A 27,935-nucleotide genomic window follows, 5' to 3' on the forward strand; every position below is an offset into this window, starting at 1 on the left:
CAGCGTAGTGTTGTGGCTGCTTCTGCCTGTTCAGTCGCTGAATACAGATACTATACTCCCAGTACAGCAGGCTTATGGGCTTAATTAATGTAGGGACTTAGTAGCCTTGTTGGAGAAATTTGATCAGTTGTATAGTAGAGAATCTGGGAAAGGTGGCCTTTTACCATCTTCAGAGATGGTGAGCATTTCAAGTTGATATTCAGTCTGAGATGAACCAATTAGTAGTTATTTTGAGGAGATGGTTATTATTTTCTGGGATAACACATCTATTTGGTATTGCCGTTTTACAGTGGTTTATCTGTTAGTAAGAGTAACAAGGGTACTTCATCTCTAAACAGAGGAAATATCTTCAATTAAATACAAAATTTGACCAAAGAGTGGAATAGGAATTGAATGGAGACTATTACCCTAGACCGGCAAAGCAGAAACTTGTGACCTTTTAAATTGTTACCAACACAAGTACTTTCCCTCTATCCCTGTAGCACTTCCAGCTTGTCTGTGGAACAACTGTAATGATCGTCACTGCTTTGTGAATCTCTCCTGTGTTTTCCCAGAATTCTAGAGCTTTCTGATGCCCTACCTGAATTACCTCATACTCTGAAGTTACCAGGCCTACCTCTATTTCCCAACAAGTTTATTATTTCTTTTGTGTTGCTAATTTTAGGTAGGTATGAAGGAAGCCTACCTTAAGAATAAGAGAATCTGGGAAAGGTGGCCTTTTACCATCTTCAGAGATGGTGATTCATCCTGTGTGAATGAGATATTTATTTTCAAATAGGTATTTTTGAAATAGATATTTATTTTGAAATAGATATATTTTGACAGATATTTTGAAAGGCAGAGAAAAGAATCTAATACAGTATTTAGTGAGCACCTACTATGTGTCAGGTCTTTTGCTAAATATTTTGTGTATATTATCTCATTTTGTCTTTGCAACAGAAGTGTTATCAAGAAATTGATGCTTGGAGAAGCTAAATAATATCCCTAACGTTATACAGTGGTTCTTATTATCTGTAGTTTCACTTTCTACAATTTCAGTTACCTATAGTCAAATGTGGTCTGAAAATGTTAAGTACAAAATTCAAGAAATAAACAATTTATAAGTTTTAAATTGCATGCCGTTCTGAGTAGCATGATGAAATCTTGTGCTGTCCTGCTCTGCCCACCCTGGATGTGAATCATCCCTTTGTCCAGTGTCTCCATGCTGTAGACACTCTCTGGCCCATCAGCCGCTTAGTAGCCGCCTCAGTGATTGGCTGTTGTGATATTGCGTGCTTATTTTCAGGTAATCCTTATTTTATTTCATAATGGTCCAAAGTGCAGGAGTAGTGATGCTTGCATATCGTTATAATTGTTCTATTTTATTGTTGTTAATTTCTTACTGTGACTAATTTGTAGATTAAAACTTTATCATAGAAGTGTATATTTAAAGAAAAACTGGCTGGGCGCTGTGTCTCACGCCTCTAATCCCAACATTTTGGGAGGCCAAGACAGGCGGATCACTTGAGGCCAGGAGTTCAAGACCAGCCTGGTCAATGTGGCAAAACCCCGTCTCTACTAAAAATACAAAAATTAGCCAGGCGTGGTGGCATGTGCCTGTGATTTCAGCTACTTGGGAGACTGAGACATGAGAATCACTTGAGCCCGGGAGGCGGAGGTTGCAATGAGCCGAGATTGCACCACTCTGGTCCAGCCTGGATGACGGAGGGAGACTCTGTCTCAGAAAAAAAAAAAAAAAAAAAAAAATTAGCTGAGCGTGGTTGTGTGTGCCTGTAGTCCCAGCTACTTGGGAGGCTGAGGTGGGAGGATTACTTGAGCCTAGGAGGTTGAGGCTGCAGTGAGCTGTGCGCTGCAGCCTCGGTGATGGAGTGAGACCTTGCCTTAAAAAGGAAAAAAAAAAAAGGAAAACATAGTCTGTATATTTATATAGACTATGTTCTATAAACATATAGAACATGAAGTGAAACATATAGACTATGTTCTATAAACATATAGACTATGTTATAGGATTTGGTACTGTCTGTGGTTTCAGACATCCACTGCGAGTCTTGGAATGGATACCTCTCAGAGGAAGAGTTACCACTGTGCAGTGAATGAATAGCAAGAGCCAGTGTCTAAACAAAGGTCTTTGACTTTGGAGTTTTGGTTCTTTTAATTACGTGATGTATAGTCACTAATTAGTGAAACTAACGTGAACGACGTTTTTGAGTGTGTGTGTGTGTGTGTGTGTGTGTGTGTGTGTGATCTCTGTTGATGATTCTGAAATGTAGCTACCTGTTAACCTATTTATAAACTAGATTGCTGGAAAATAAAGTACCTAGATCAGTCAAGCCACTGATCATTTGTCTCCCTTGCCCCTTCTCTTTTGTGGTTCTGTACCCATGGAGTTAGAATTTAATAATAATTATCTATTGTATGGGTTGTTTAGTGGGTTGAATAGTGGCCCACCTCCCCAACCCCCAATGACGTCTTATAAAATTGTTAGGAGAAAACACAGAGGTAAATCTTTATGACTTTGGATTTGGCGAAGGATTCTTAGATATGACATCAAGAGCATGAGCAACAAAATTACAAATAGGTAAATTGGACTTTATCAAAATTAAAAACTTGTTCTCCAAAGAACATCATCAAGAAAGTGAAAAACAATTCACAGAATGTGATAAAATATTTGCAAATCATGTATCTGATAAAGGAATTTGTATCTATAATATATGAAGAAGTCTTACAACGGAAACATAAGACAAGTAACTCAATTAAATAGGCAAAGGATTTGAATAGACATTTCTCCCAGGAAGATATATGAATGGCCAGTAAACACGTGAAAAGATGCTCAACATCATTAGGCATCATAGAAACGTAATCAGAACAGCTGGGTGAGGTGGCTCACGCCTGTAATCCCAACACTTTGGGAGGCCGAGGCAGGTGGATCACTTGAGGTCAGGAGTTCAAGACCAGCCTGGCCAACATGGTGAAACCCCGTCTCTACTAAAAATACAAAAAAAATTAGCCAAGCGTGATGGTGCGCATCTATAATCCCACCTACTCAGGAGGCTGAGGTGGGAGAATTGCTTGAACCCAGGAGGTGGACGTTGCAGTGAGCCAACATTGCCACCACTGCACTCCAGCCTGGGTGACAGTAAGAGTCTGTCTCAAAAAAAAAAAAAAAAGTAATTAAAACCATGAGACACACCCACTAGAATCTAGATTAAAAAGTTAGATAGCAAAATGTGTTTGTGAGGTTGTAGAAAAATTGGAGCCCTCATATACTGCTAGTGGAAATGTAAAATGGTACAGCCACTTTGGGAAAGAGTTTGGGAGTTCCTCAAACAATTAAGCATTAGAATTATGCCATGACCCAGGAATTTCACACCTAGCTATATACTCAAGAGAAATGAGAAATTTGTATCCACATGGAAATGTGTATTCAGCAACATTATTCATAATCACGAAAAAGTGGAAACAACCCAAAAATCTATCAGTGGATAGAATGTCCAAACAAAATGTGTTATATCCATACAATGGATGATTATTCAGTAATAAAAAGAAATGAAGTACTAATATTTGCTGCAACATTGATGAACCTTGAAAACATGTTGCGTGAAGGAAGCCAGTCATAAAAGACCACATACTATAGACTTCCCAGGAAAGTCCAGAATAAGGAAGTCTGTATAGAGACACAAAGTAGATTAGTGGTTGTTTAGCACTGGGGAAGAGGGAAAGTTGGGCATAGAGGCATGATAGCTAATGCCTATAAGGCTTCTTGTTCTTTGTTTTTTTTGAAATGGAGTCTCACTCTCACCAGACTGGAGTGCAGTGGTGCGATCTCAGCCTACTGCAACCTCCGCCTCCCGGGTTTAAGTGATTCTCCTGCCTCAGCCTCCCGGGTTTAAGTGATTCTCCTGCCTCAGCCTCCCGAGTAGCTGTGACTACAGGCACGCCCCACCACGCCCAGCTAATTTTTTTTTTTTTTTGAGATGACGTCTTGCTCCGTTGCCCAGGCTGGAGTGCGGTGGCGCAATCTTGGCTCACTGCAACCTCTGCCTCCCGGGTTCAAGCAATTCTCCTGTCTTAGACTCCTGAGTAGCTAGGATTACAGACACATGTCACCACACCCGTCTAATTTTTGTATTTTTAGTAGAGATGGGGTTTCACCATACTGGCTAGGCTGGTCTCGAACTCGACCTCAGGTGATCCACCCACCTTGGCCTCCCAAAGTGCTGAGATTATAGGTGTGAGCCACCGTACCTGGCCAATTTTTTTGTATTTTTAGTAGAGACGGGGTTTCACCATGTTGGCCAGGATGGTCTCGATCTCTTGACCCTCGTGATCTGCCCACCTCGGCCTCCCAAAGTGCTGGGATTACAGGCGTGAGCCACCAGGCCCGGCCAGGTTTCTTCTTGAAAAGTTTCTGAAATTGATTGTCATCATGGTTGCATATGTCTGTGAATATGTTAACAGGGCCTTTGGTACACTTTAAATGGGTGAATTGTATGCAAATGATATGTCAGTGAAGCTATTAAAAAAGATATATTCAAGTTCTAACTCCTAGTACCTGTGAATGTGACGTTTTTGGAAGCAGGGTCTTTGACGATCTAAGTAAGTTAAGAGAGATCATCCTGGATTTAGGGTGGACCCTAAAGCTAATGACAGGTGTCCTTACCAGAGACAGAAAAGAAGACACAGAGACACAGAGGGGAAGGCCATGTGAAGATGGAAGCAGACATTAGAGTTTCGCTGCTGCCAACCAAGGAATATCAGGAGCCATCAGAAGCTGGAAAAGGCAAAGACGGATCCTCCCCTAGAGCCTTTGTGGGGAGCGTGTCTCTCTTGACACCTTGATTTCAGACTTTTGACCTCCAGAGCTGTGAGAGAGTAAATTTCTGTTTTAAGCGACTGTGCTTGTGGTAACTTGTTGCAGCAGCTATGGAAAACTAATGCAGCAAACATTGGGAATCTACAAAATGTGTGGGTTTTGAATCTTTTTTTTACCACTTAGTATCTGTGCAATCTTGGGCAAGTTTTTCAGTGTCTCTATACCCTTTTCCACATGTATGAAGATTAATCATACTGTTTTCATAAGAGTTGTTACAGGGATTAAGTGAGTTAATTATGTATGGAGCTTAAAATAGCATTTGGCACATATTAATCACTGTATGTTAATGTTAACTATAAATTAGTTTCTGTATGCCTTAGTTTCATCTCTGCTGTACACAGCTGTTCCTTTTCTCATGTTCTCCATTCAAATGGTAGTATCAGATATTCTCTTCTGTGAAGAAAAGTTACTTTTTATTGCTCTAATCACTATGGGTTAAGGCTACTATAGACTACCTTAGCAAAACGGGGGATAGGACCTTCATTAAGTCACTAATTTAACAGATGTTTCTCGAGAACTTTCTATGTGCCAGGCACTGGGAATACAGCTCAGAACAAGATAATCACAGTCCTTGCCTTTAGGGACCAATAGGGGGTGTTAGATTGTCAAATCACACAAATATGTGATTCCAAACTGTGATAAGTCTAAAGAAAAAGTAAAAGGTCACATTAGTTTTTAATAAAAATCTGTGTTACATTAGGTGAGAGGGTGGTTAGGGGAATTCTCTCTAAAGACTAGATATTTAGGCAGACAGCAAAATAACAAATAGGATTTATCCAGATTAAGAATGAAGACAAAGGAGCAATTTCCTCAAGAAGTGGAGCCTCAGTCTTTGCTGAAGACTGTTACTTTAGGTCATCAGAGATAGCTTGAGTAACTACCATATGTCTAGTAGTTTACCTAATGCTCTTGGGGAATAAAACAGGTTGAGTTGGATGTGACAAGGTGTTGGATATGCCTTAGGTGGCAAGACCAACTAATACTGCAAGGAAGTTTCTACTAAAATTGTAATTTGACTATAATTAAGTGCTAAGGCAATTTTTGAGGTAGAAAAAAATAAGCAACTCCTAAGGGTCATTTCATTTCTGATAGGGAATTACAGGATTAATTCCCTATTAATATAAACAGGATTAATTACAGTAAAGATTGCATATAATCTTTACTCACCCAACAAAGATTGTATTATCTTTGTAGTCTGAAATGAAAGTCATGAAGGACAAGGTCTCCAAGATTCCTGCATAAAAATTTGAGGGTTCCAGGACATAGACTCAGTTACTGGGTTTTCCTTTTTCTTCTTCCTTGCAATATGTCACTGGTTGTAAAGAAGGAAAGAAGGTGGGTTCTGGGTCAGTGCTCCTCCCAGATTAGTGAATAGCAAAGACTTAGCTTCTTGTGTACAGTTGCCACTCCTCCCCCAATACACAGTGGGGAAAATTCTGTGTGTGGTTCACACTGAGGCAGGAAGCCTGGAAGACAGAATCTTCTTGCCTCTCTTCCTCACATCTCTCGTTCTCTTAAGCATCTTGACTCTAAGAGGTCCTTTGAGTATTGATTTTAACAGCAGTGGAAGGTAGGACAATGTGAAATTCAGATGAAGTGAGAAAGGTAAAGGGTGAAAAAGCTTTGGTCCTGAGGGCAACAGAAAATGAAAGCATTTGTTGATAAATGATTTATGTTGGCAGCTTAGAGAATGTTTGGAACAGTGGCGACATCATCAGAACAAGTGTGATTTCCTAAGAGCACTCCTTTAAAAAGTAATATTAATTTAGATAGGTTCTGATATATTAAAATGTCAACATTCTTATTTCATAGCTATGTTTAGTTTTTTAAAATGTTGGATAAAAGAAAAAATGAATTTCATTCTACTACTATAAGGCCAAGACACAACTTGGGATGAGATGGAAAAGTATGTGTGAAACCTTGAAACTTTTTGCCACAATAGTGCCCTGAAGGGTTTAAAGGTTAAAAAATTCAGGGTATATTTGAGTTGACTCATACATTTTTAAGGATGGGTGTCCATTTCCTCCTTCTGTGTTACTATATCAAGTCAAGCTGATGAAGTGAGAGTCAAAGAAAACAAGCCCATCCCCCAACACCCTGCCAAGATTGCAGAAATGCTGGCTAGTTGATTTCTAATGTCAACTGTTCTTTCAGTGAGAGATTTGCAGGGAGGAAAATCAGATGTCGTTTTGAAGAAGTGCTTTTCTTTTTTTGAAAGCAAAAACTGAGAATTTATTGTTTCATGTATTCGAAGAGTTGGGGAGTGGTCTGACCTCTGGCAGAGTTGAATTTAGTGACATAGATATAGCCAGATTCTTTTCTTTTCTCTTTGCCTCTTGAGTCTGCTTTTCTCCCTTAGGCTCCTTTCTCCCTTCAAGGTGCAAGATGGCCACCTGCAGTTCCAGGTGAAGAAGTGTTTTAGAATATTATGACCCTGGAGGCTTTTCTTCAAGTTTTAGTAAAACTGTAGTCATGCACCTCATGAGGATGTTTTGGTCATGGACTGCATATAGGATTGTAATAGAGTATTTTTACCGTACCTTTTGTATGTATAGATACATTAAATACACAAATTCTTACATTATGTTACAGTTGCCTACAGTATTCAGTACAGTAATGTTGCTGTACAGGTTTGTAGCCTAGAAGCAATACACTATACCATGAAGGTCTGTAAGTGCTTTCTCTGACGTTCGACACCATGAAATAGCCTAACAACTGTCAACCTTAAATAACGATTCAGAAACTGTGATTAGGTATAGAGTTTATTCAAGCCCAAAAGGTGGAAAATGTCCACCTGGAAGCATAAATTCAAGTTGCCTTGAATATATGTGATTACCATATGTTACAAGTGATTTTGTTTGTTCATTTCTTTTGAGACAGGGTCTCTCTCTGTCACCCAGGCTGGAATGCAGTGGTGGGATCACAGCTCACTGCAGTCTCAACCTCCCAGACTTAAGTGATCCTCCTGCCCTGTCTCCCAAGTAGTTGGAACCACAGGCGTGTACCACCATGCCCAGCCAATTTTTGTATTTTTGTAGAGACAGGGTTTTGCTTTGTTGCTCAGGCTGGGCTTGAACCACTGGGCTCAAGTGATCAGCCCGTCTTGGCCTCCCAAAGTGTTGGGATTACAGGTGTGAGCCACTGCACCTGGCCCCAGGTGAGTTTTTAAGGAAAAAAGAAGAGGCAGTTCCTAAGTTGTTTAGCAAGAGTTTACGTTAACATAAATTATTAATTGGCTGTACACTGTTCTTTGTATTCCAGATTTCAGGAACATGACCGTAATAAGTGAGGCAGCTAGTCAGGAACAAAAATGCCTTTAAGTAATTACCACTGGGCACGGAAGGTGGTGGTGACCAAAGTCCTATGCTCACGTCTCTCTGGGCCTGATAAATTTTGCAAACCTCACATAGCTCAGATTGCTCCAAGTTGTTTTTCTTTTCTCACAACGCATTTCTCAGAACGTATCTCTTTTGCATGACTGTATGTGGATTATTAGGGAAATAAAAACTTTGATATGTTTAATACGTTTTACATGACTACTTAATAGCTTGTTTATGCCTTGAAGTGTTAACCTATTCTGATAGGGCATTTATAATTGGTTGAACTTGTTGTGGTCATTTTCATAAAATATGTAGACATTTCTATTTCCTTACCCCCTTTTTTTTTTTTTGAGACGGAGTCTCGCTCTGTCATCCAGGCTGGAGTGCAGTGGCGTAATCTCGGCTCACTGCAACCGCCACCTTCCAGGTTCAAGCGATTCTCTCGCCTCAGCCTTCCAAGTAGCTGGGATTATAGGTGCTTGCCACCACACCTGGATGATTTTTGTATTTTTAGTAGAGACGGGGTTTCGCCATGTTGGCCAGGCTAGTCTCAAACTCCTGACCTCAGGTGATCCGCCTGCCTCGGCCTCCCAAAGTGCTGGGATTACAGGTGTGAGCCACCGCACCCGACCTTATCCCTTTTTTTAAATTTAAAAACATCAGAGGGAAGTTATTATTATATAAGCGTTTATTAAAATAAGTTGGGCAGAATGATGGACTCAGAAAATGAGTGTGTTTGTAGGGCAGCCTCCAAGCCCCGCAGGAAGCTTGCAGTTGAAGATGTTTTTTAACTTTTAGGTTCAGTGGTAATGTGCAGGTTTGTTATATAGGTAAATTGCATGTCACAGGAGTTTGGTGTACAGATTATTTTGCCACCCAGGTAATAAGCATAGTACCTGGCAGGTAGTTTTTTGATCCTCACCCTCCTCCCTCCCTCCACCTTCAGGTAGTCCCAAGTGTCTGTTGTTCCTTCCTTTGTGTCCATATGTACTCAGTGTTCAACTCCCACTTATAAGTGAGAACATGTGGTATTTGGTTTCTCTCCCTGGATTAGTTTGCTTAGGATAATGGCCTCCAGCTCTATCTATGTTGCTGCAAAGGCCATGATCTCATTCTTTTTTATGGCTGCATAGTATTTCATGGTGTATATGTACCACATTTTTTAAATTCAGTCTACCATTGATGGGCATTTAGGTTGATTCCATGTCTTTGCTATTGTGAATAGTGCTGTGATGAACATACGGGTGCATGTGTCTTTATGGTGAACTGTTTATATTCCTTTGGGTATGTACCCAATAATGGGATTGCTGGGTTGAATGGTAATTCTGCTTTGAGTTCTTTGAGAAATCACCACACTGCTTCCACAATAACTCATCTAATTTACATTCCCACCAGTGGTGTATAAATGTTCCCTTTTCTCTGCAACCTTGCCAGCATGTTATTTTTTGACTTTCTAATAACAGCCTTTCTGACTGGTGTGATACTGTATCTCACTGTGGTTTTGATTTGCATTTCACTAATGATTAGTATGGTCACATTTTTTCATATGCTTGTTGACCATGTGTATGTCTTTTTTTGAGAAGTGTCTGTTCATGTCCTTTGCCTACTCTTTAATGCAGTTGTTTGATTTTTGCTTGTTGATTTAAGTTCCTTATAGATTCTGAGTAGTAGACCTTTGTGGGATGCATAGTTTGCAAACATTTTCTCCCATTCTGTAGGTTGTCTGTTTACTTTTTGTTGATAGTTTCTTTTGCTGTGCAGAAGAAGCTCTTTAGTTTAATTAGGTCCCATTTATCAATTTTTGTTTTTGTTGCAATTGCTTTTGGTAACTTTGTCTTGAAATCTTTTCCAGGTCCTATGTCTAGAAACAGTATTTCCTAGATTATCTTCCAGGGTTTTTATAGCTTTAGGTTTTACATTTAAGTCTTTAATCCATCTTGAGTTGAATTTTGAGTATGGTGTAAGGAGGGGTCCAGTTTCAGGTTTTTGCATATGGCTAGCCAGTTATTCCAGCACCATTTATTGAATAGGGAGCCCTTATTGCTTGTTTTTGTTGACTTTGCCAAAGATCAGATGGGTGTAGGTGTGCAGCATTGTTTCTGGAACTCTTTTCTGTTCCATTGGTCTGTGTGCCTGTTTTGTTCCATGCTATTTTGGTTACTATAACCCTGTAGAAAAGTTTGAGTTTGAAGTCAGGTAACATGATGCCTTCAGCTTTGTTCTTTTTGCTTAGGATTGCCTTGACTATTTGAGCTCCTTTTTTGGTTCCATATAAATTTTAAAATAGTTTTTTTCTAATTCTGTGAAGAAAGTCATTGGTAGTTTGATAGGAATAGCATTGAATCTATAAATTGCTTTGGGCAGTATGGCCATTTTAACAAAATTCATTATTCCTATCCATGAGCATGAAATGTTTTTCCATTTGTGTCATCTCTGATTTCTTTGAGCAGTGTTCTGTAATTCTTGATATAGAGATCTTTCACCTCTCTTGTTAGCTGTATTCCTGTATTTTATTCTTTTTGTGTCTATTGTGAGTAGGATTGTGTTCTTGATTTGGCTCTTGGCTTGAGTATTATTGGTATATAGGAATGTTACTTATTTTTGCACATTGATTTTGTGTCTTGGGACTTTGCTGAAGTTGTTTATCAGCTTAAAGGGCATTTGGACTGAGATTATGGGGTTTTCTAGATATAGGGTCATGTCTGCAAACAGGGATAGGTTGACTTCCTCTCTTTGTATTTGAATGCCTTTTATTTCTTGCCTGATTGCTGTGGCCAGGACTTAAAGTACCATATTGAATAGGAGTGATGAGATAGGGCATCCTTGTCTGGTTCCGGTTTTCAAGGGGAGTACTTCTAGCTTTTGCTCATTCATTATGATGTTGGCTGTGGGTTTGTCATAGCTTATCCCTTTATTATATTCGTGTTTCTGTTGGAAACAGATGCATCATTTCAACTTTTAGCATCTTTTTAAAAAATGTAACTGATAATAATGATCAGATCTTCATATTTTAGAAATTTTGAATCAATAAATTGTGAATGTAGTGATTTAAAAACATAAACCTTGGAACTAAACTGTCTGGGCTCAAATCTCAGCTCTGCCATTTGATAGCTGTGTGACTTCAGATGACTTAACCTTTCTCTGCTTAAATTTCTTACTCTTATATAAAATGAGGATAAGAGTATCTTTCTCTTAGCCCAAAATAACCTGGCACATAGAAAGTACCACTACTGCTGCTGCTACTGCTATTATTGCTGCTGCTGTTGTTATTACTGCTGCTGCTGCTGTTATTGTAGCTATAGCATTTTTCTCCAAAATCTTTATTCTCCAACACACCTCAAACACCACTGTCTCGGCTGCATTATTGAGTCCAGAATATGTTGAAAGAGAGTCATAGATATATTTTCATTCTTGATTATAGCCCAAAGGCCAAGAAGTGATACGGAGACATATTTCTAAATGAAAGAATGAAGATACAAATTAAAACCAAGCTAGGCGGTAAAGTGATTTGGCAGCATTCCTGTTTGAGTCTATTCTGCACTGCCCCTTCTGACCCACCTTTATTTTGCGGAAGATACTGGTTTTTCTTTTTAACTTAGGCCTTAGCATCAAGGACATGCGACTTGTGCTTTGTTTTCATTGTCTAGGATTTTCCTTGGAGATGCTCCTGATCTATGCCAAAAGTCTGGGATGTATGCACCACTTCTGTGTGAGTTTTCTGATTGAACTAGGCTTAATTAGATTCTCTTTTCTTTTGTTTTCTCTTTAAAAACTTGGAAACCATTTTGTTGTTCCTGAGTTGTAAGGCTGAACATGTTTGCTTAAGTAAATCTCTTGGGATCTAATCTGGCATCCACTCAGGTCTTGTTAAATGAGAGCGTTAAAAGCCTCTTGCTGAGTGGGCTCCATCATTGTTGACCAAATGTTTCAAGATGTAGGCACAAAGCACTTTTGTCAGTTTTCCAAGTGTAGTGTAATTTTGAAGTAATTGTGCTTTTCTACTTTTAAAGTATTTAAAAAGTACTTTTAAATAGTACTTTTAAAGATTAAAAAACACAGGAGTGGCAAGTTTAACAAGATCAAGTTCTTCTTGTTTCTTTGTAAATTTCTGTTACCCATCTGGTTTACTTGGAAGCAGTGCTGAACTTGACTTACGTGACTGTTTTATCTAGAAGAGGCAGCAAGATTTTTCCCTTCATGTAAAGCAACTAGGTAACAGTTGTCTTCTCCCAATGGATATGTAAAAAGAGGGTGTAGTCCCTTCAGATTACTCTTGGCTCTTCACCCCCCTCCTCATGCAGCAAAGCAGATTTTTGTTTTTATTAAACAGATCTTTAATTTATTTTAGCAGATTTTTAATTTATTCAGTCCTCTGCTCTTTATATTAACACACCCGCCGTTGATGCATACTGGCATACAGATGAAGTTAAATTCAGATAAGTTGGCTGCAAGAAATCTTAAAGACTGTGTTGTGGTATACACAGAAACCAATTTCCTATAGTCAAAATTGAGATAATAGAAGAGTAGAATTGTTTTAATTCATAATAGTATAAGTGTGAGGCAGTTGGAATTAGCAGATCTGTCTGGGGCAGCCTTGACAATCAGAGCAGAGCCATGTCCCAGAATCAGCCAGGCCAGTGACCATCCCCGGTTATGGAGGTGTTGAAAACCTGCACGGTGAAAGTCCTGCTAATGCTGTGCATTTGTGCTGAATCATTGCACGTGCTTCCAGTCCCCTCAGCCCTTTTTCATGGGAACTATACCTTCTTAGAACTTGAGATTACTAAATATGAAAAGTATCTCTGCCTAAGTTTCCTTTTTACTTTGGGGATGGGAACGCTGAGAGATAATCCAAATCACTGTTTTTATTTTATAGATTTGGAAACTGAAGCTGGAGACGTTACATAGTTTACACAAAATCACCCGTGACTTCTTGGCTGAGCTGCAACTAAACCTGGGTCTCTGGCTTCCCAAATTAGTGTTCCTTTCACTGATCCATGCTGGCTTTGCTTATCCATTCAATTAGCAAATGTAATTGAAGGGACTCTAATTAGTTTGGCTTCTAAAGGCTTTTGTAGTTGATGTCAGACTGGCAACAAGGTTGATTTTTTTTTTTTTCCTCCCAGCTTTTGAGTTGTGGCCAGATTTGTCAGTCAGTTATTTCAGGGTCTTGAAGTCATCACATGGATGGTGAGATTATTTGAATGTCTGTTTATCTGTCTAATAAACATGCCTTTGTAGTACAAATTAGAGACTTAGGATATACCATATATACATGTATATCTGTATGTCTATATATCTACATATATATATAGAGAGAGAGAGAGAGACTGTGTGTTATTAGATTTAGAGCAGCTGTGGCCAGTACAGTGGTGACATTTCCAGCTATCACTACTGTTGTGTGTTTTTTCTGGGCCTGTGAGCTTTGACACTACTTTCCTGTATAATTGAGGGGTTAACAGTATTCTGGCAATGCAACTATCTCAAGAAGCAGATGCTAGAGATGCAGGGGGCTGATTGGCCACCCCATGCACTTGGCAAGTGCCTGAATTGGCACTGCCAGTTCATGGGATTAGGAAACTTGGAGGTGTGAAACACCCTTGACCTGTGAACTAATTGTTGGTGCCCTTCAGGGCCCCTCTAAAGGAGTTATGTAGATGGAATTTAATTTCCTTCAGTGAGAGAGAACTCAATTCCTAAGAGGAAGTCTGGAATTAACTCTTAGACCTCATGGCTTACTGATGTCCTTGAAAGATCTAGAAGGATGGAGCTGGAATAGAAGGAAAGTATGCCATTGTTTTGCATTGTGTTTATTAGAGTAGGATGAATAAATGGGGCCGTCTAAGTAACATATTTTTGGTATAGTATAGGAATAGAGAAGTATGACTACTACAACTTGTTTTTCTTATTTCACTGAGCTCTATTTTTCTTGAGTAAACTTCAACTGTTTGCCAGGAAATAGTTGCCTCTTCTAGAGTCTCAATATTTATGAAGGTGTAGGAAAGGTTTTCATGCAACTTAAGCATTTCTTTGTAATTTGATGGAAAATTTTTTAATTTTTAGAATTATTTGTAGCAAATCCTCATTATGTATCAAAATATACAGGTTGAATGTATCTCATTGTAGATTCTAAAATGCTGCATTGTCTTTAGAGTGAAACATTAAAAGAGAGTTTTTGTTTGTTTGTTTTAGGGTCTGAGATGTTTTATAATGTCATTTCCTACCTTGTTAATACACCATATGCCAGGATACTTGATTTACTGAAATTTTAAAGTGTGACTTATGAAACTGCTTTTTGTTAAAGCTACATTTATCTTGAATTTGATTTAGAAACTCATAGTCTCTTGTGGAAATTGAAATGTAATTACTTCTAGCTCTTAATATTTAGATTACACACTCTCTTTGGCTTCCTATTCTTTTACTTTCATCAAATGCACGTAAAATATAAAATGTGTAAACTTCTACCACATGAAAAGCAGAGGCGTTCCTATTTGTAAGATGCTTACATGTCACTTCACATTTTCTAGTAGAAAATACATGTTTCTACATGCATAATGTATGTAGAAATATGTCTCTTTTTCCATATGTGACTCATTCTGGAGAGAAATCTTCAATAATCTGCCTGATAGTCTTTTGTCTTTTTTCAACGAAGAGAAAAAAGGCTTTACAGAAGATGTTGTGACAGTTGGGATGCCGGATTTCTTTTTTAAGAGACAGGTCTCGCTCTGTTGCCCAGGCAGGCTGGACTACAGTGGCGTGATCATAGCTCACTGTAACCTCCAACGCCTGGGCTTTTTTAAGTTATCCTCCCATCTCAGCCTCCCAAGTAGCTGGGACTACTGGTGCGCACCACTGCACCCAGCTAATTTTTCTGTTTTTTTGTAGAGATGGAGTCTTGCTGTGTTACCCAGGCTGGTCTTGACCTCCTGGGTTCAGGCAGTCCTGCTCTGGCCTCCCAAAGTGCTGGGATTACAGGCATGAGTCATCATGCCCAGCTGATTCTTTCTATTAAAGGGTAATTTGAGTCAAGGAGGGAGCTCCTGGTCTCTCCTGACCTCTTTGGTTGCCAGTTGACTGGCCAGGTTTCTCAAGTTGAATATATGGAAAAGAGCGAGAGAGCTGGGGGTGGGGGATTTGAGCGACAGTGCATCTACTCATGCATGCACCTATACAAACAGGATAGACAGTGCAGCTTTCCTTTGCAGTATGTTTGTGGTCGTTAATAAAGCAGAAATGAGGGTTGAGAGAGTGCCCTGATGCCTATTCATATATCTTTATTCTGTATGTAGTTTCCACATAAGTTTAGGTAGCTCATACTGTTAGCCTTCCTGGTGGTACTTGCAGTCATTGTAGTAAGTGTTTATGTCCTTGTCCTGACCTTTTCTTTTCTGAAACAGACTTATATTTTCTTCTTTTTTTGCTTGCAAATAGAGACTGGAGGATGGTGGGGATTGGGACTTGAGATTTTGTTAAGGGATTTTGCTGCCCACCAAATCACTAATGAGTCCTACAGTTGAGTTACCAGCGTTGTTGTACTATAATATTTTTCTTAGTCAAAGTGTATACCAAAGATTATGCTGTTTAGGAATCCTACTTGGAAGAACCCATGAGAAGTGTGTCTGTTCCCAGGACTGCTGGGTTTTGCCCTTTTACCCTCAACTCTCTTCACACTTTTAAAAATAAACGATAGATTTGATTTCACAGAAACTGCATCTGTATATGTATAATGATGTGCCTTTATTTTGGGCAGTAAGCTTTTTTTTTTTTGGTCGTTTGCAAACAAGGATTAGTTTTTATGCACTGTCACTGTTACAGGCATGCATGAAAAGTGGATCCTGTTTGTGCTCTAGAAACTGCTTACGTTATAATTTAAATAATGTGCCTTTGCAATTTTTTTTTTAAAGGTAGTATCTTCCCCAGCAGATGTTGCTGAAAAAGCTGACAGAATTATTACAATGCTGCCCACAAGTATCAATGCAATAGAAGCTTATTCCGGAGCAAATGGGATTCTAAAGTATGTATTTCTCAACTGTGGATATTTTCTTGTTATGATAGTTCATGAATTTCACGTGTTAGAACTATTAGGAAATTATAATTGTGTTTGTTAAACCTTTCTATACTGTTCTTATTTCATACAGTGAATAGTGTGGTTTTCTCATTGTAAAGGGCTTATTTTTTTTCACTGAAGTCAAGTATGTGACATTGTGTATAAATTTTTTTGGTTTCATTTTTTTCCTTTAACTCTTGGATTTTAAACTTACCCTTTCATTGGTAACATGTTTAGGAGACTTTTAAAGCTTACATTTTAAGCTGCAACTATTAATAATATAATTTTCTTACAGCTTATAGAAATTCAGGAAAAGAGTTTTAAGAAAAATATAGCCAAACATTGGAAAGAACACCATTGTTTAACATTTTATTATATGAAAAAAGTTATCGTATGTCCTGTGGGTTAGTATGTTTTTAGTAAGAACTTTGGGAAGTTGGAATTAAAGGTTAGCAGTAGCTCTTTAACCCGTTTATGTTGGAGGTTGCAAATTTTTTTGTGAAAAATCAGACCTTGGCAATGACCTTGAGCAGTAGGATGTAAATAACTCCAACAAACTTAGTGTAAATGGAACAGTAGGCATAAATGGGCTAAGTAAAATAAAGTTTAGGTCAGAGTTTCCTAATCTGTGCCTGTCTTCCCTGGCTCTGAGAAACCTTTTGGTTAATTGCTGCTTATGGCCAAACCCTTGTGGTTATGTTAGGATGATAGTGTTTGAATTCCCAACTTAGTTTTCTCATCTCACTGTTTCTATTCCTAACTTATTTTGTTGTTGAATTTCAACAAAGAGCTAGAGCAAACTGGTAGATGCTGTAGTCACAAGAAGGGCTAAAAGAAAGGGTTTGATTTCAGGAAACTGTAATATGTGAAATTTGAAGTTTTTGGAAATTGAATTGTGTTGGAAAACTAACCAACTTGGAAGGAAGCAAAAGACACTTGGATATTAGGCAGAAAACTGATAAGATAAATGTTTAGATTTCAGGGAAGGTTAAAAGACACTCATTTTGGATGGAGCTCTCAGGGCCACAGTGTGTGTGGTCCAGAGGCATCCTAGCTGTCCTGTTACCTAGCCTGTTTCAGTTATGGTCCTGCTTTGCCTCTGAAGGAAAAGTTACTAAAAACTTCTGAGGAGACATAGCCCTATATTTGTTAATATCCTTTGCTAAGGAATATGGTGACTAGCTATCAGAGCAGTTTGGTCCAGGATGTGTTTTTAAAAAGTTTGACTTTACCTTGAGCTATAATTTGCTTCTTATGGGTGGTTATTTTTTTCTGGGTAAGGATCATTTCCATACACCCACTGCATGTATAATTTTTTGGATGATTTTCCATTGGTTTGAAGGTTTAAGATCTTAAAATATTAAGATCACAGATTGATAAACTTAATTCTTATTTTTTTAGGCTAAAGAGAAACCTACATACTCGTAGAGTATGCTATTTCTCTTCTGTGAAATATACCCAACCATTGCATTTGAATTGTAACAATTCATATGTCTAAAATTGTTTAAACAATTTTTAATGTATATATTTTTCTTTTCTTTTTATTTTAGACGAGGTCTTGCTATGTTGCCTAGTCTGGTCTCCAACCCATGGCCTCAAGTGCTCCTTCTGCCTTGGCCTCATAGAGTGCTGGGATTACAGGCATAAGCCACCATGCCTGGTTATGTTTAAATCATTTTGTGTGCTATTTTTTTAATAGAAAGATTTTTCCTTTTAGTAGTTTTTATCAATGATTTTTCTGTTTTCTTCTTCAGTGTTTACATTTATTCAGTTTTAATTTTCTAATCATGATTCCATGTCCTCTGGGTTAGTATATCTATAGTAAGAACTTTGGAAAGTTTGGCTAGGCACAGTAGCTCATACCTGTAATCCCACCACTGTGGGAGACTGAGGCAGGATGATTGGTTGAGCCCAGGAGTTCAAGATCAGCCTGGACAACATGGTGAGACCCCATCTCTATAAATATAAAATTTAAAACTTAGATGGGTATGGTGGCATGCACCTGTGGTCCCAGCTACTTGGGAGGCTGAGGTGGGAGACCATGTCTTAAAGAACTTTGGAAAGTTTGAATTAAAGGTTAGCCATACCCTTTAAAGAAATTATAATTTAGGTTAGAGTTTCCTAGCTAGTGAAGATAGACAGTGCCTTATAGTGTATATACGTAAGTTACCCTAAAAAGCCAAAAAGACTGTGAGATTTCCAGATTCTTTCATATATTTTCCTTTCTACCTGTTTGATATTTTATTTTGTCATTAAAAAGTTACAGTTATAAAGTAATATGCCATCTCAACACAAATGACTAGATTTTAATTGCTTATGTTTATTCTTCATAGTGGAAATAACACAGATATATGAAATTTGCAGTATGGCTTGTTAAAGACAAATAAATTACTTTTTAAAGACCCAACTACTTTACAAACAAAAATTTAAGTCCTATCTAATACCCTTTTAAAGTTAATAGGTGTTTTAAATTGCTTACGCCTTAGCTTCGTGTTTATTATTGTGGTTAGTGTGTACTTCACCTGAAATCAGAATTTATACCATGTAATGTATCAGGTTTTTTTGGATCTTTTGAAAGAGTTTGGCTTTACTTTTGAACTATAATTGATCTCAAAAAGAATATGAGATTTTTAAACCTATTCTAAAATAATGTTTTTAATACTAAACTAAAATCCTCCTTGATATATGGCAGCTTTTTAGCAGATTCTAATTCTATAGGTAGGTGCATGAAATTTTTACTCGGAATTGTAAACTAGAAATATTTTTATTTATTTACTTAGAAAAGTGAAGAAGGGCTCGTTATTAATAGATTCCAGCACTATTGATCCTGCAGTTTCAAAAGAATTGGCCAAAGAAGTTGAGAAAATGGGAGCAGTTTTCATGGATGCCCCTGTTTCTGGTGGTAAGTGGTAGCTAAAATATATGCAAACCTATTTATGTTTATCAGAAGTAGCAATTATGGTTTTGTGGTACCATATGGTTTTGTGGTAGTTATTTTTAGACTTGTTACAGGATTCTCACTCATTAAAAATAAAAACAAACCGACATGTTATTTAGTACTCTCAAGTCTAAGTAACATTGTTAGTCTTAAATTCAGATAAAAAAGTGTCATAACTTTGAAGTGTTGTGAATTTTTGGTCCATTTACTGTGGATAGGAATATATCAGTTTTTAGAAAATTTTTTTTGGAACTAATGTAAAAAAAAATCAGCTTAAATAATCCTGTAACTGTTAAATTGAACAAGTGGAAAAAAAGAAAAACAGTTGTTTCACAAGGGAAACATTGGCTCAGATCATTTTACAGATGAATATTACCAAAATTTCAAGGAGCAGATCATCTAAATTTTATACAAACTTTTCCAGAGAATAGGAAAAGAGGAAATACTTCCCAATTCATTCTGTAACACCTGTATAACTCTGATGTTTACACCAGATAGAAATGTTATAAAAAAGAAAAAATAAATGTAGATTTATTTTAGTTATGAATATAGATGTAAAAACTTTATATTAGCAAACTAAATCCAACCATGTATGAAAGAGATTAAACACTATAACCAAGTTTCCTTTAGCCCATGTATGCCAAGATGGCTTAATTTTAGAAAATCTGTGCATATAATTTACCATGTTAACATGGTTAAAAGTCATATGATTGTCTCAATTAGAAGAAAAGACCCAGTAATGAAATTCTAAAAACTTACTATTAACTCATATATTAATAGTGGGTATCTGGGTAGTTTGGAATGGCAGGATTATAGTATGGCTTTTCTGTAATTTCCAAGTTTTCCAAAATTACTGTGTAATCAGAATTACTGTGTACACATTTATATTATGTATTTGTAGCAGTATAGCAGTAGGCAGCAGAATATGAATTTTATTCCAGTTACATTAAACTGGATTGTGGGCTTTAGAATTAAAAAGTAAAATATAGAAATTTAAATCATTTTGTATTTTTTTTATAAAGAACTTAATGATCTTGTAAAGGTACCTTATATCCCAAATGATTTTTGAATATAGGTGGAGGAATAAATAATTGCTAGCTCTTCTGATTGTTATATTGAATTACTTAAATAGGATTTAGGTATAAAGATTTATGATGTGGTATAGGTACTTTGAGTAAAAGTACCTACAAAATACTAATAAGCGGTTTTAAGGTTGGTGTTTGTGTGGTTTTTATTGGTTGGAATTAATAAACTGAACAGGTCTTTCTTAGAGTGGTTCTACAGTTGAATTTGAGAATTGATATGGTACAAATGTTCTTGCCATTGATTGATTTTCTTTGGCCTCAGGAGTACAACCTGAAATTATAATCTGATAATAAAAAATACCAATTTGAGTTTTAAACATTGTTTTAACCTTTAAAATACAATCTTGTGAGAAAACTTTGAAATTACTCTTTAGTTCTTGTCAAGCAATTTTTAAACTTTGGTTTGTTGTTTTAGTGTACAAAAATGCTAATATAACTGAATACACCTGAATCTGCACTATACAGTAGATTAAAAGCTTTGTGCAGGGATGATTTGTGGCAATTTATTGGTTGACACATGATCATTATGAGGTTAACCAGTATATAATAACAGCTTATTTATATTGGTCTTATTGTTATTATGTTTATATTTTTTTTAACATGGTGTGTTACAGACTGTTCTACCTTCCCACTTAAATGGGCTGGTTTAAAAATTATTGTATTTTAACTAAATAAAGTTAAACCAAAGTGTTATAGGACTACTGGGTTTGATTGCTTGTTGCATGGTAACAGACCAGTATGCAGACACAATGGGAGTTGCAGTAGAGAAAGAATTTAATAATTGTAGGGCAGTCAAATGAGACAGAGGATCCTTCAAATCCTCCTCCCTCAAGGGTTTGGGGATGGAGCTTGTAAAGGGTCTGAACAGGTAGGGCTAAAATGTGGGGATTGCTGATTGGTCAGGAAGCAAGGGGTGAATTCCTGGGACAGGGAGATGAAGAAACCGCATTCCTGTGCAGAGTTCTTTGGTTCCTTGGTTGACGTCTTTAGAATGGCTTCAGCCATTCTGCTGGAATTCAGGACCTGAAAATGCCATAAGCAATTCTTGGGTAAAAAGGTCCAGTGTCAGAGATTCTGTCTATAGGAACAATGGGGGAGCAGGTGGTCAGCATGCCACATGACCCTTGGTTAGTTACCAGCTACAGGGAAATGGGTTGAAGTGCCCCAGTGCACCCTGGTCAGTGCCTGACTATAATTCTGCCTAAAGCCTGGCTTGTACTTCTCCATCAACTCTGTGAGGGTGGTGGTTTCAAAAGGGAGGTGGGAAAAGCATGGCTTAGATAACGAAAATGGGCCCACAGTTTTATAGAAGTCCTGTGTTCATCAATCTTGAAACGTAGAGTATTTGAGATCATTTGAAAAAAACTTGAAGAATTTCTCCCCATCCCTTTCTCCCAAGTCTTCATCTATTTCCTATTCCAGACTTTAAAAAATGCATCATGGATTTATATATAGGTACATACAAATAGAGTAGTATTCTAAAACTGTAAATGGAAACATACTATACTTCTATTAGTCTATGGTTAGTATTTTTAAAGAGAAGTTTTTTTTAAAAAACTCAGATGAATTTAAAATAGTATTGATTTTTGAGAAGCAATTGGTTTATTTAGTCAAGTGTTTCCCCCTACTTCCTGCTAAGTATTATTCTGGGGAGTAAAGTAAGAATTATTACTTAATCATTGTTCTAGCCTATGGAGTAACAGATTGAAAGTTTTCCTCAGGTTTCATTTTGATACTTATTAGACCCACTGTGTAATGGCTCCTGCATACATTATCCTTATTCGAAAGAATACAATTATATTTAAGTGCTGTATGACTTCTTCTAAAAATCAAAAATAAGTAATGCTTAAACTTGTTATATTTATCCTGAAACCAGTGTGAAGAACCACTTTAATATTGGTGTAGTTATCACTTTATGGTATAGATAGTAGTTTATAAAGCACTTTGGCATGCCTCAGCCTATTTGGTGCTGCTATTTGTTTGTTCTAATTTTAATTTTTGTGGGTATATAATAGGTGTATATACTTACAGGGTAGATGAAATGTTTTGATACTGGCATGCACTGCGTAATAATCACATCATGTAAAATGGGCTTGGTGCTTCTTTTTGAAGCTGTCAAACTGTACATCTTTTTTTTTTTTTTTTTGAGACAGAGTCTTGCTCTGTTGCCCAGGCTGGAGTGCAGTGGTGCAATCTTGGCTCACTGCAACCTCTGCCTCCTGGGGTCAAGCAATCTTGGCTCACTACAACCTCTGCCTCCCGGCATCAAGCAGTTCTCCCTGCCTCAGCCTCCCGAGTAGCTGAGATTACAGGCGCCTGCCATCACACCCGGCTAATTTTTGTATTTTTAGTAGAGACAGGGTTTCGCCATGTTGGCCAGACCTTAGGTGATCTGCCCTCTTCAGCCTCCCAAAGTGCTGGGAATACAGGCGTGAGGCACCATGCCCGGCCTTGATGTGTATGTCTTTATCAGAGCCCACATCACACTGTGTTTATAGGCTATGATTCTCTTCCTCTTGAGTTTAAGCTTTTTAAGTGCAGGGAGTAAGTTTTTTTCCCCAGTTTTTAAAATTAAATATTGAATATATGTACAAGATATTTATAAAATATATGTGCAGTATAAAGTATACATTGAACTAATACGTACCCCCTACTCAGTTTAAGAACTAGAGCCTTGCTATTTATTTCCTTTGAAGTTCTTGCTTCCCTGATCCTATTTTCTTTTCTCTCTGATGAGAGGTAACCAGATTCCTGAATTTCATGTCACATTCCTTTTTTTTTTTTTAAATAGTTTAACTCCGTATGTTTTTATTTCTAAACAGTAGTTTATTTTCCATCTTTGGAACATTGTAGAAATGGAATCATAATGAGCATATTCTGTGACTTGCTTTTTCACTTTACATTGTATTTCTGAATTTCATCCCTGGTGTTACTGGAGCCACTGGCTTACTTGGTGCCTGTGTGAGAATTAGAAAGGGCACCTGTCTGTACCAAAATATCCCTTCAGATGAGCAGAATGAACCTTTGTATAAAGAAAAAGGTATGCCTTTCTGTGGACACATGTGACCTTACGTCAGGCTTTGCGGTTTGACACACTGAATGTGGATTAAATGTCAGCCCCTGCTCACCCGTTTGGCTAGATGCCCATGTGCAGTACATAAAATGTATCTCTATTACATGGTTGTTACATGTAGTTCATTAATTTTAACTGCTCTGTAGTATTCTATATAAATATATCACTATTTCTTCTTTCTATTGTGATATACATTTGGATTATTTCCAAGTTTTAAAAAAATTCACATTCTTACACACTATGAAATGTGTCTTTTTAGTCTCTGTTTTTCCAGTGTAATGCTTAGAACATGGTTGGTCTTCAGTAAATGTTTAAAAACTTGGGTTGACTTCAACTGGAAAAACAACCATGTGAAAATAGACAGGATAAGCAGTGATACTCCCATTTTACCAAGGATGGAAGTAACACCAAGAGATATTAGATAACTTACCTCAAGACCATACTATTAATTACTGGCAGAATTGAAGGACTGATATGATAGTTCTTTTGTTGTTGTTGTTGTTGTTTTTTTCAACTTTTAGAAACTGATGTTTATTTTTCATCAACCATTTATCCATGTTGCTTAAGAGCCCGTGCAAGAACAGCTTAAGACCATTCAGTGGTTGCTCCTACCCATTCAGTGGCCTGAGCAGTGGGAACTGCAGACCAGTCTTCCGTGGCAGGCTGAGCACTCCAGTCTTAAGTAGGGAACTGCTGAACAGGCACAGAGGGCACCTGCACACCTTCAGATAGTCTGCAACCTCAGGCTGAGTAGCAGTGAACTCAGGAGCTGGAGCAGTCCATTCACCCTGAAATTCCTCCTTGGTCACTGCATGATAGTTCTTTAATGCATATTCTACTGTATTAGGAAATAATATTTTCTAAAGAGTTCTCATGTATTTCAAGAGGGAAATAAAGATTGCTAAATACAAGAATTAGTGACCTTAGGGCTGAGCAGCAGATGAACATTCCAGCTAGACTCAATCTAAAGTGCTTATCAACAGAATTGTGAACAAGTAAGGCCACTAAATTTGGGGGTGGGTGTTTTGTAGCAGTAAATAATGGATGCAGCCAATAAAGTTGATATTTCCATAATTATGTAGTAATGTTGCTTGTATTATCAGTGTGCTACCTGTGCTTATTTAGTACAAGTGTTATAAACTCTTTCTGAAGGAGAATAATTGTAATGTGGTTTTGATATGAAGGCCAGCTTGACATTACTATAGCCTTGGAATGTTTTGAAGTCAGGTAATGTGGCGTCTCTAGCCTTGTTCTTGTTGCTGAGGATTGATTTGAATATTCAGGCTCTTTTCTGGTTCCATATGAATTTTAGGATTTTTTTCTAATATTATGAAAAATAACTTGGTAATCTGGTAGAGATTGCATTGAATATTTAGATTGCTGTGGGCAATATGGTCATTTTAACAATATTAATTTGGCCGGGCACGCGGTGGCTTATGCTTGTAATCCCAGCACTGGGAGGCCTAGGCAGGGGGATCACCTGAGCTCAGGCATTTGAGACCAGCCTGGGCAACATGGTGAAACCCTGTCTCTACTAAAAAGACAAAAATCTGACTGGCCACGGTGGTGTGCGCCTGTGGTCCTAGCTACTTGGGAGGCTGAGGCAGGAGAATCAATTGAGCCTGGGAGGCAGAGGGTGCAGTGAGCTGAGATCGTGCCATTGCACTCCAGCCTGGGCAACAGAGTGAGATCTTGTCTCAAAAAACAAAAAACAATATTAATTCTTGTGATCTATGAGCATGTCATGTTTTTCCATTTGGTTATATCATCTTCAGTTTCTTTCATCAGTGTTTTGCAGTTTTTCTTGTAGAGATCTTTTACCTTGTTAGTTAAATTTATTCTTAGATACTTTATTTTTCATAGCTATTATAAGTGGGATTGCCTTCTTGAGTTTCTTCTCGGCTAGATCACTCTTGGTTTATAGAAATGCTACTGATTTTCGTGTGTTGATTTTGTATCCTATAACTTTACTGAATTTACTTATCAAATCTAAGACTTCTGGGTTGAGTTTTAGGTTTTTCTAGGTGTAAGATCTTATCATCAGCAGAAAGGGACAATTTAACTTCCTTTATTCCAATTTAGATGACTTTCATTTCTTTCTCTTTCCTGACTGCTCTGGCTAGGCCTTTCAGTACTTATGTTAAATAGGAGTGGTCAAAGTGGGTATCTTTGTCTTGTTCCAGTTCTTAGAGAAAGTCTTTCAACTTTCCCCCGTTCAGTATGTTGTTAGCTGTGGGTTTGTTTTATATGGCCTTTATTATTTTGAGATATGTTCCTTCTATGCCTAGTTTGTTGCATGTTATTATCATGAAGGGATGTGGAATTTTATCAGATGCATTTTCTGTGTCTATTGATCATACGGTTTTTGTCCTTCATTTTGTTGTTGTGATGTATCACATTTACTGATTTGCATAGAACCATCCTTACATCCCTAGTACAAATCTCACTTGATCGTGGTGTATTATCTTTTTGATGCGCTACTGGATTCTGTTTGCTAGTGTTTTGTTGAGAATTTTTGCACCTGTGTTCGTCAGGGATATAGGCCTGTAGTTTTCTTTTTTTGTTGTGTCCTTGTCTGATTTTGGGATCAGGGTGATTCCAGCTTCATAGAATGGGTTAGGCAGAATTCTTCCCATTTTTGGGAATAGTTTCAGAAAGATTAGTATTAGTTCCTCTGTACGTTTGGTAGAACTCAACTGTCAGTTTGTCTGGGCCTGGACTTTTCCATGTTGAAAGATGTTTTATTATTCATTCCATCTTGCTAGTCATAATGTCAGTTCAGGTTTTCTATTTCTTTCTGATTCAATCTTGATAGGTTGTATGTTTCTAGAAATTTTTCATTTCCTCTAGGTTTTCCAGCTTTTTAAGCATATGATAGTTCATAATAGTCTCTGATGATCTTTTGTATTTCTGTGGTATCAGTTGTAATGTGTCATTTTTCATTTGATTTTATTTGAGGCTTCTCTCTTCTCTTCCTGGTTAAAACCAGTGGTTTATCAATTTTATTTATCTTTTTGAAGAGCCAAATTTTTGTTTTGTTGATCCTTTGTATTTTTAAGTCTCTGTTTCATCTAGCTCTGCTCTGATCTTTATTATTTATTTTCTTCTGCTCATTTTATGTTACGTTATAATCTTTGGGCATTTATTGCTATAAACTTCCCTCTTAGTACTGCTTTTGCTGTATCTCACAGGTTTTGGTATATTGTGTTTCTGTTCTCATTTGTTCCAATAAATTTTTTAATTTCCATGTTTTCTTTTTTTTTCTTTTTTCTTTTAAATAACTCTTGCCCTGTCATCCAGGCTGGAGTGCAGTGGTGCAATCACAGCTCACTGCAGCCTCGACCTCCTGGACTCAAGGGATCCTCCAGCCTCAGCCTCTCAAGTAGCTGGGACTACAGGTGTGCACCACCACACCTGTCTGATTTTTGTAGAGACGGATTCTCACTGTGTTGCCCAGTCTGGTCTTGAACTCCGGGGCTCAAGTGATCCTCCCATCTTGGCCTCCCAAAGTGCTGGGATTACAGCCATGAGTCATGGTGCCCAGCCTTTATTTTCATCTTAATTTCTTAGTCAATTCAGAAGCATGTTCCCCCCCAACCCCACCCATGTATTTGTAGAATTCTTCTTGGTATTGATTTTAGTTATATTTTATTGTGGTATGAAGAGATACTTAACAGGTTTTCAGTTTTTTGTTGTTTGTTTGTTTGTTTTGAGACTGAGTCTCACTTTGTCGCCCAGGCTGGAATGCAGTGGCGCCATCTCGGCTCACTGCAACCTCCACCTCCCAGGTTCAAGCAATTCTTCTGCCTCAGCCTCCTGAGTAGCTGGGATTACAGACTTGTGCCACCACACCTGGCTCATTTTTGTATTTTTAGTAAAGATGGGGTTTCACCATGTTGGTCAGGCTGGTCTCAAACCACTGACCTCAAGTGATCTGCCTGCCTTGGCCTCCCAAGCTGCTGGGATTACAGGTGTTAGCCACCACGCCTGGCTGTTTTCAGTTTTTTAAAAGTTATTCATACTTATTTTGTGGCCTAATAAAAGGTCTATTCTGGAGAATGTTCCATATACTGATGAAAAAAATGTATATTCTGCAACTGTTGGATAAAATGTGCTGTAAATGTCTGTTAGGTCCGTTTTGTCTGAACTCCAGTTTAAATTCAATGTTTATTTCTTGACTTCCTGTCTAGGTGAGCTGTTTAACATTGCGAATTGGGTGTTGAAGCCCCCAACTATTATTGGATCTTTCTTTTAGATCTAGTAATATTTGCTTTATGAATCTGGGTACTCCAGTGTTGGGTGCATATAAATTTGGACTTGTTATATCATCTTGCTGGATTGATTCTTTTTTCATTATTTAATGCCCTACAATTAATGATTGTCTTTTTTTATTGTTCTTTATTTAAGTCTGTTTTTTTCTGATGTAAGTATAACTATTCTTGCTTGCTATTGGTTTCTGTTTGCATGGAATATCTTTTCCATTCTTTAACTGTGTATGTGTCCTTATTAGTGAGGTGAGTTTCTTGTAAGCAGTTGGATTTTTTTTTTTTTAATCCATTCAACCATTGTGTATCTTTTAACTGGAGAATTTAATCTGTT

The 27,935-nt window shown here is 37.6% G+C and overlaps 1 protein-coding gene across 2 annotated transcripts in view; it reads left to right on the top strand.

The window, feature by feature from the left end:
- Positions 1 to 27,935, top strand: part of HIBADH (3-hydroxyisobutyrate dehydrogenase) — a 141,525-nt gene that overhangs the window by 14,503 nt on the left and 99,087 nt on the right. For both annotated transcript variants that reach the window (XM_077996983.1, XM_002803344.4), the window contains 2 exons: positions 16,098 to 16,207; positions 19,021 to 19,142. In XM_077996983.1, the coding sequence (XP_077853109.1) occupies positions 16,098 to 16,207; positions 19,021 to 19,142 (232 nt within the window). The remainder of the gene's footprint in view (positions 1 to 16,097; positions 16,208 to 19,020; positions 19,143 to 27,935) is intronic.

The sequence above is a fragment of the Macaca mulatta genome, chromosome 3 (genome assembly GCF_049350105.2).
Source record: "Macaca mulatta isolate MMU2019108-1 chromosome 3, T2T-MMU8v2.0, whole genome shotgun sequence".
NCBI lineage: Eukaryota > Metazoa > Chordata > Mammalia > Primates > Cercopithecidae > Macaca > Macaca mulatta.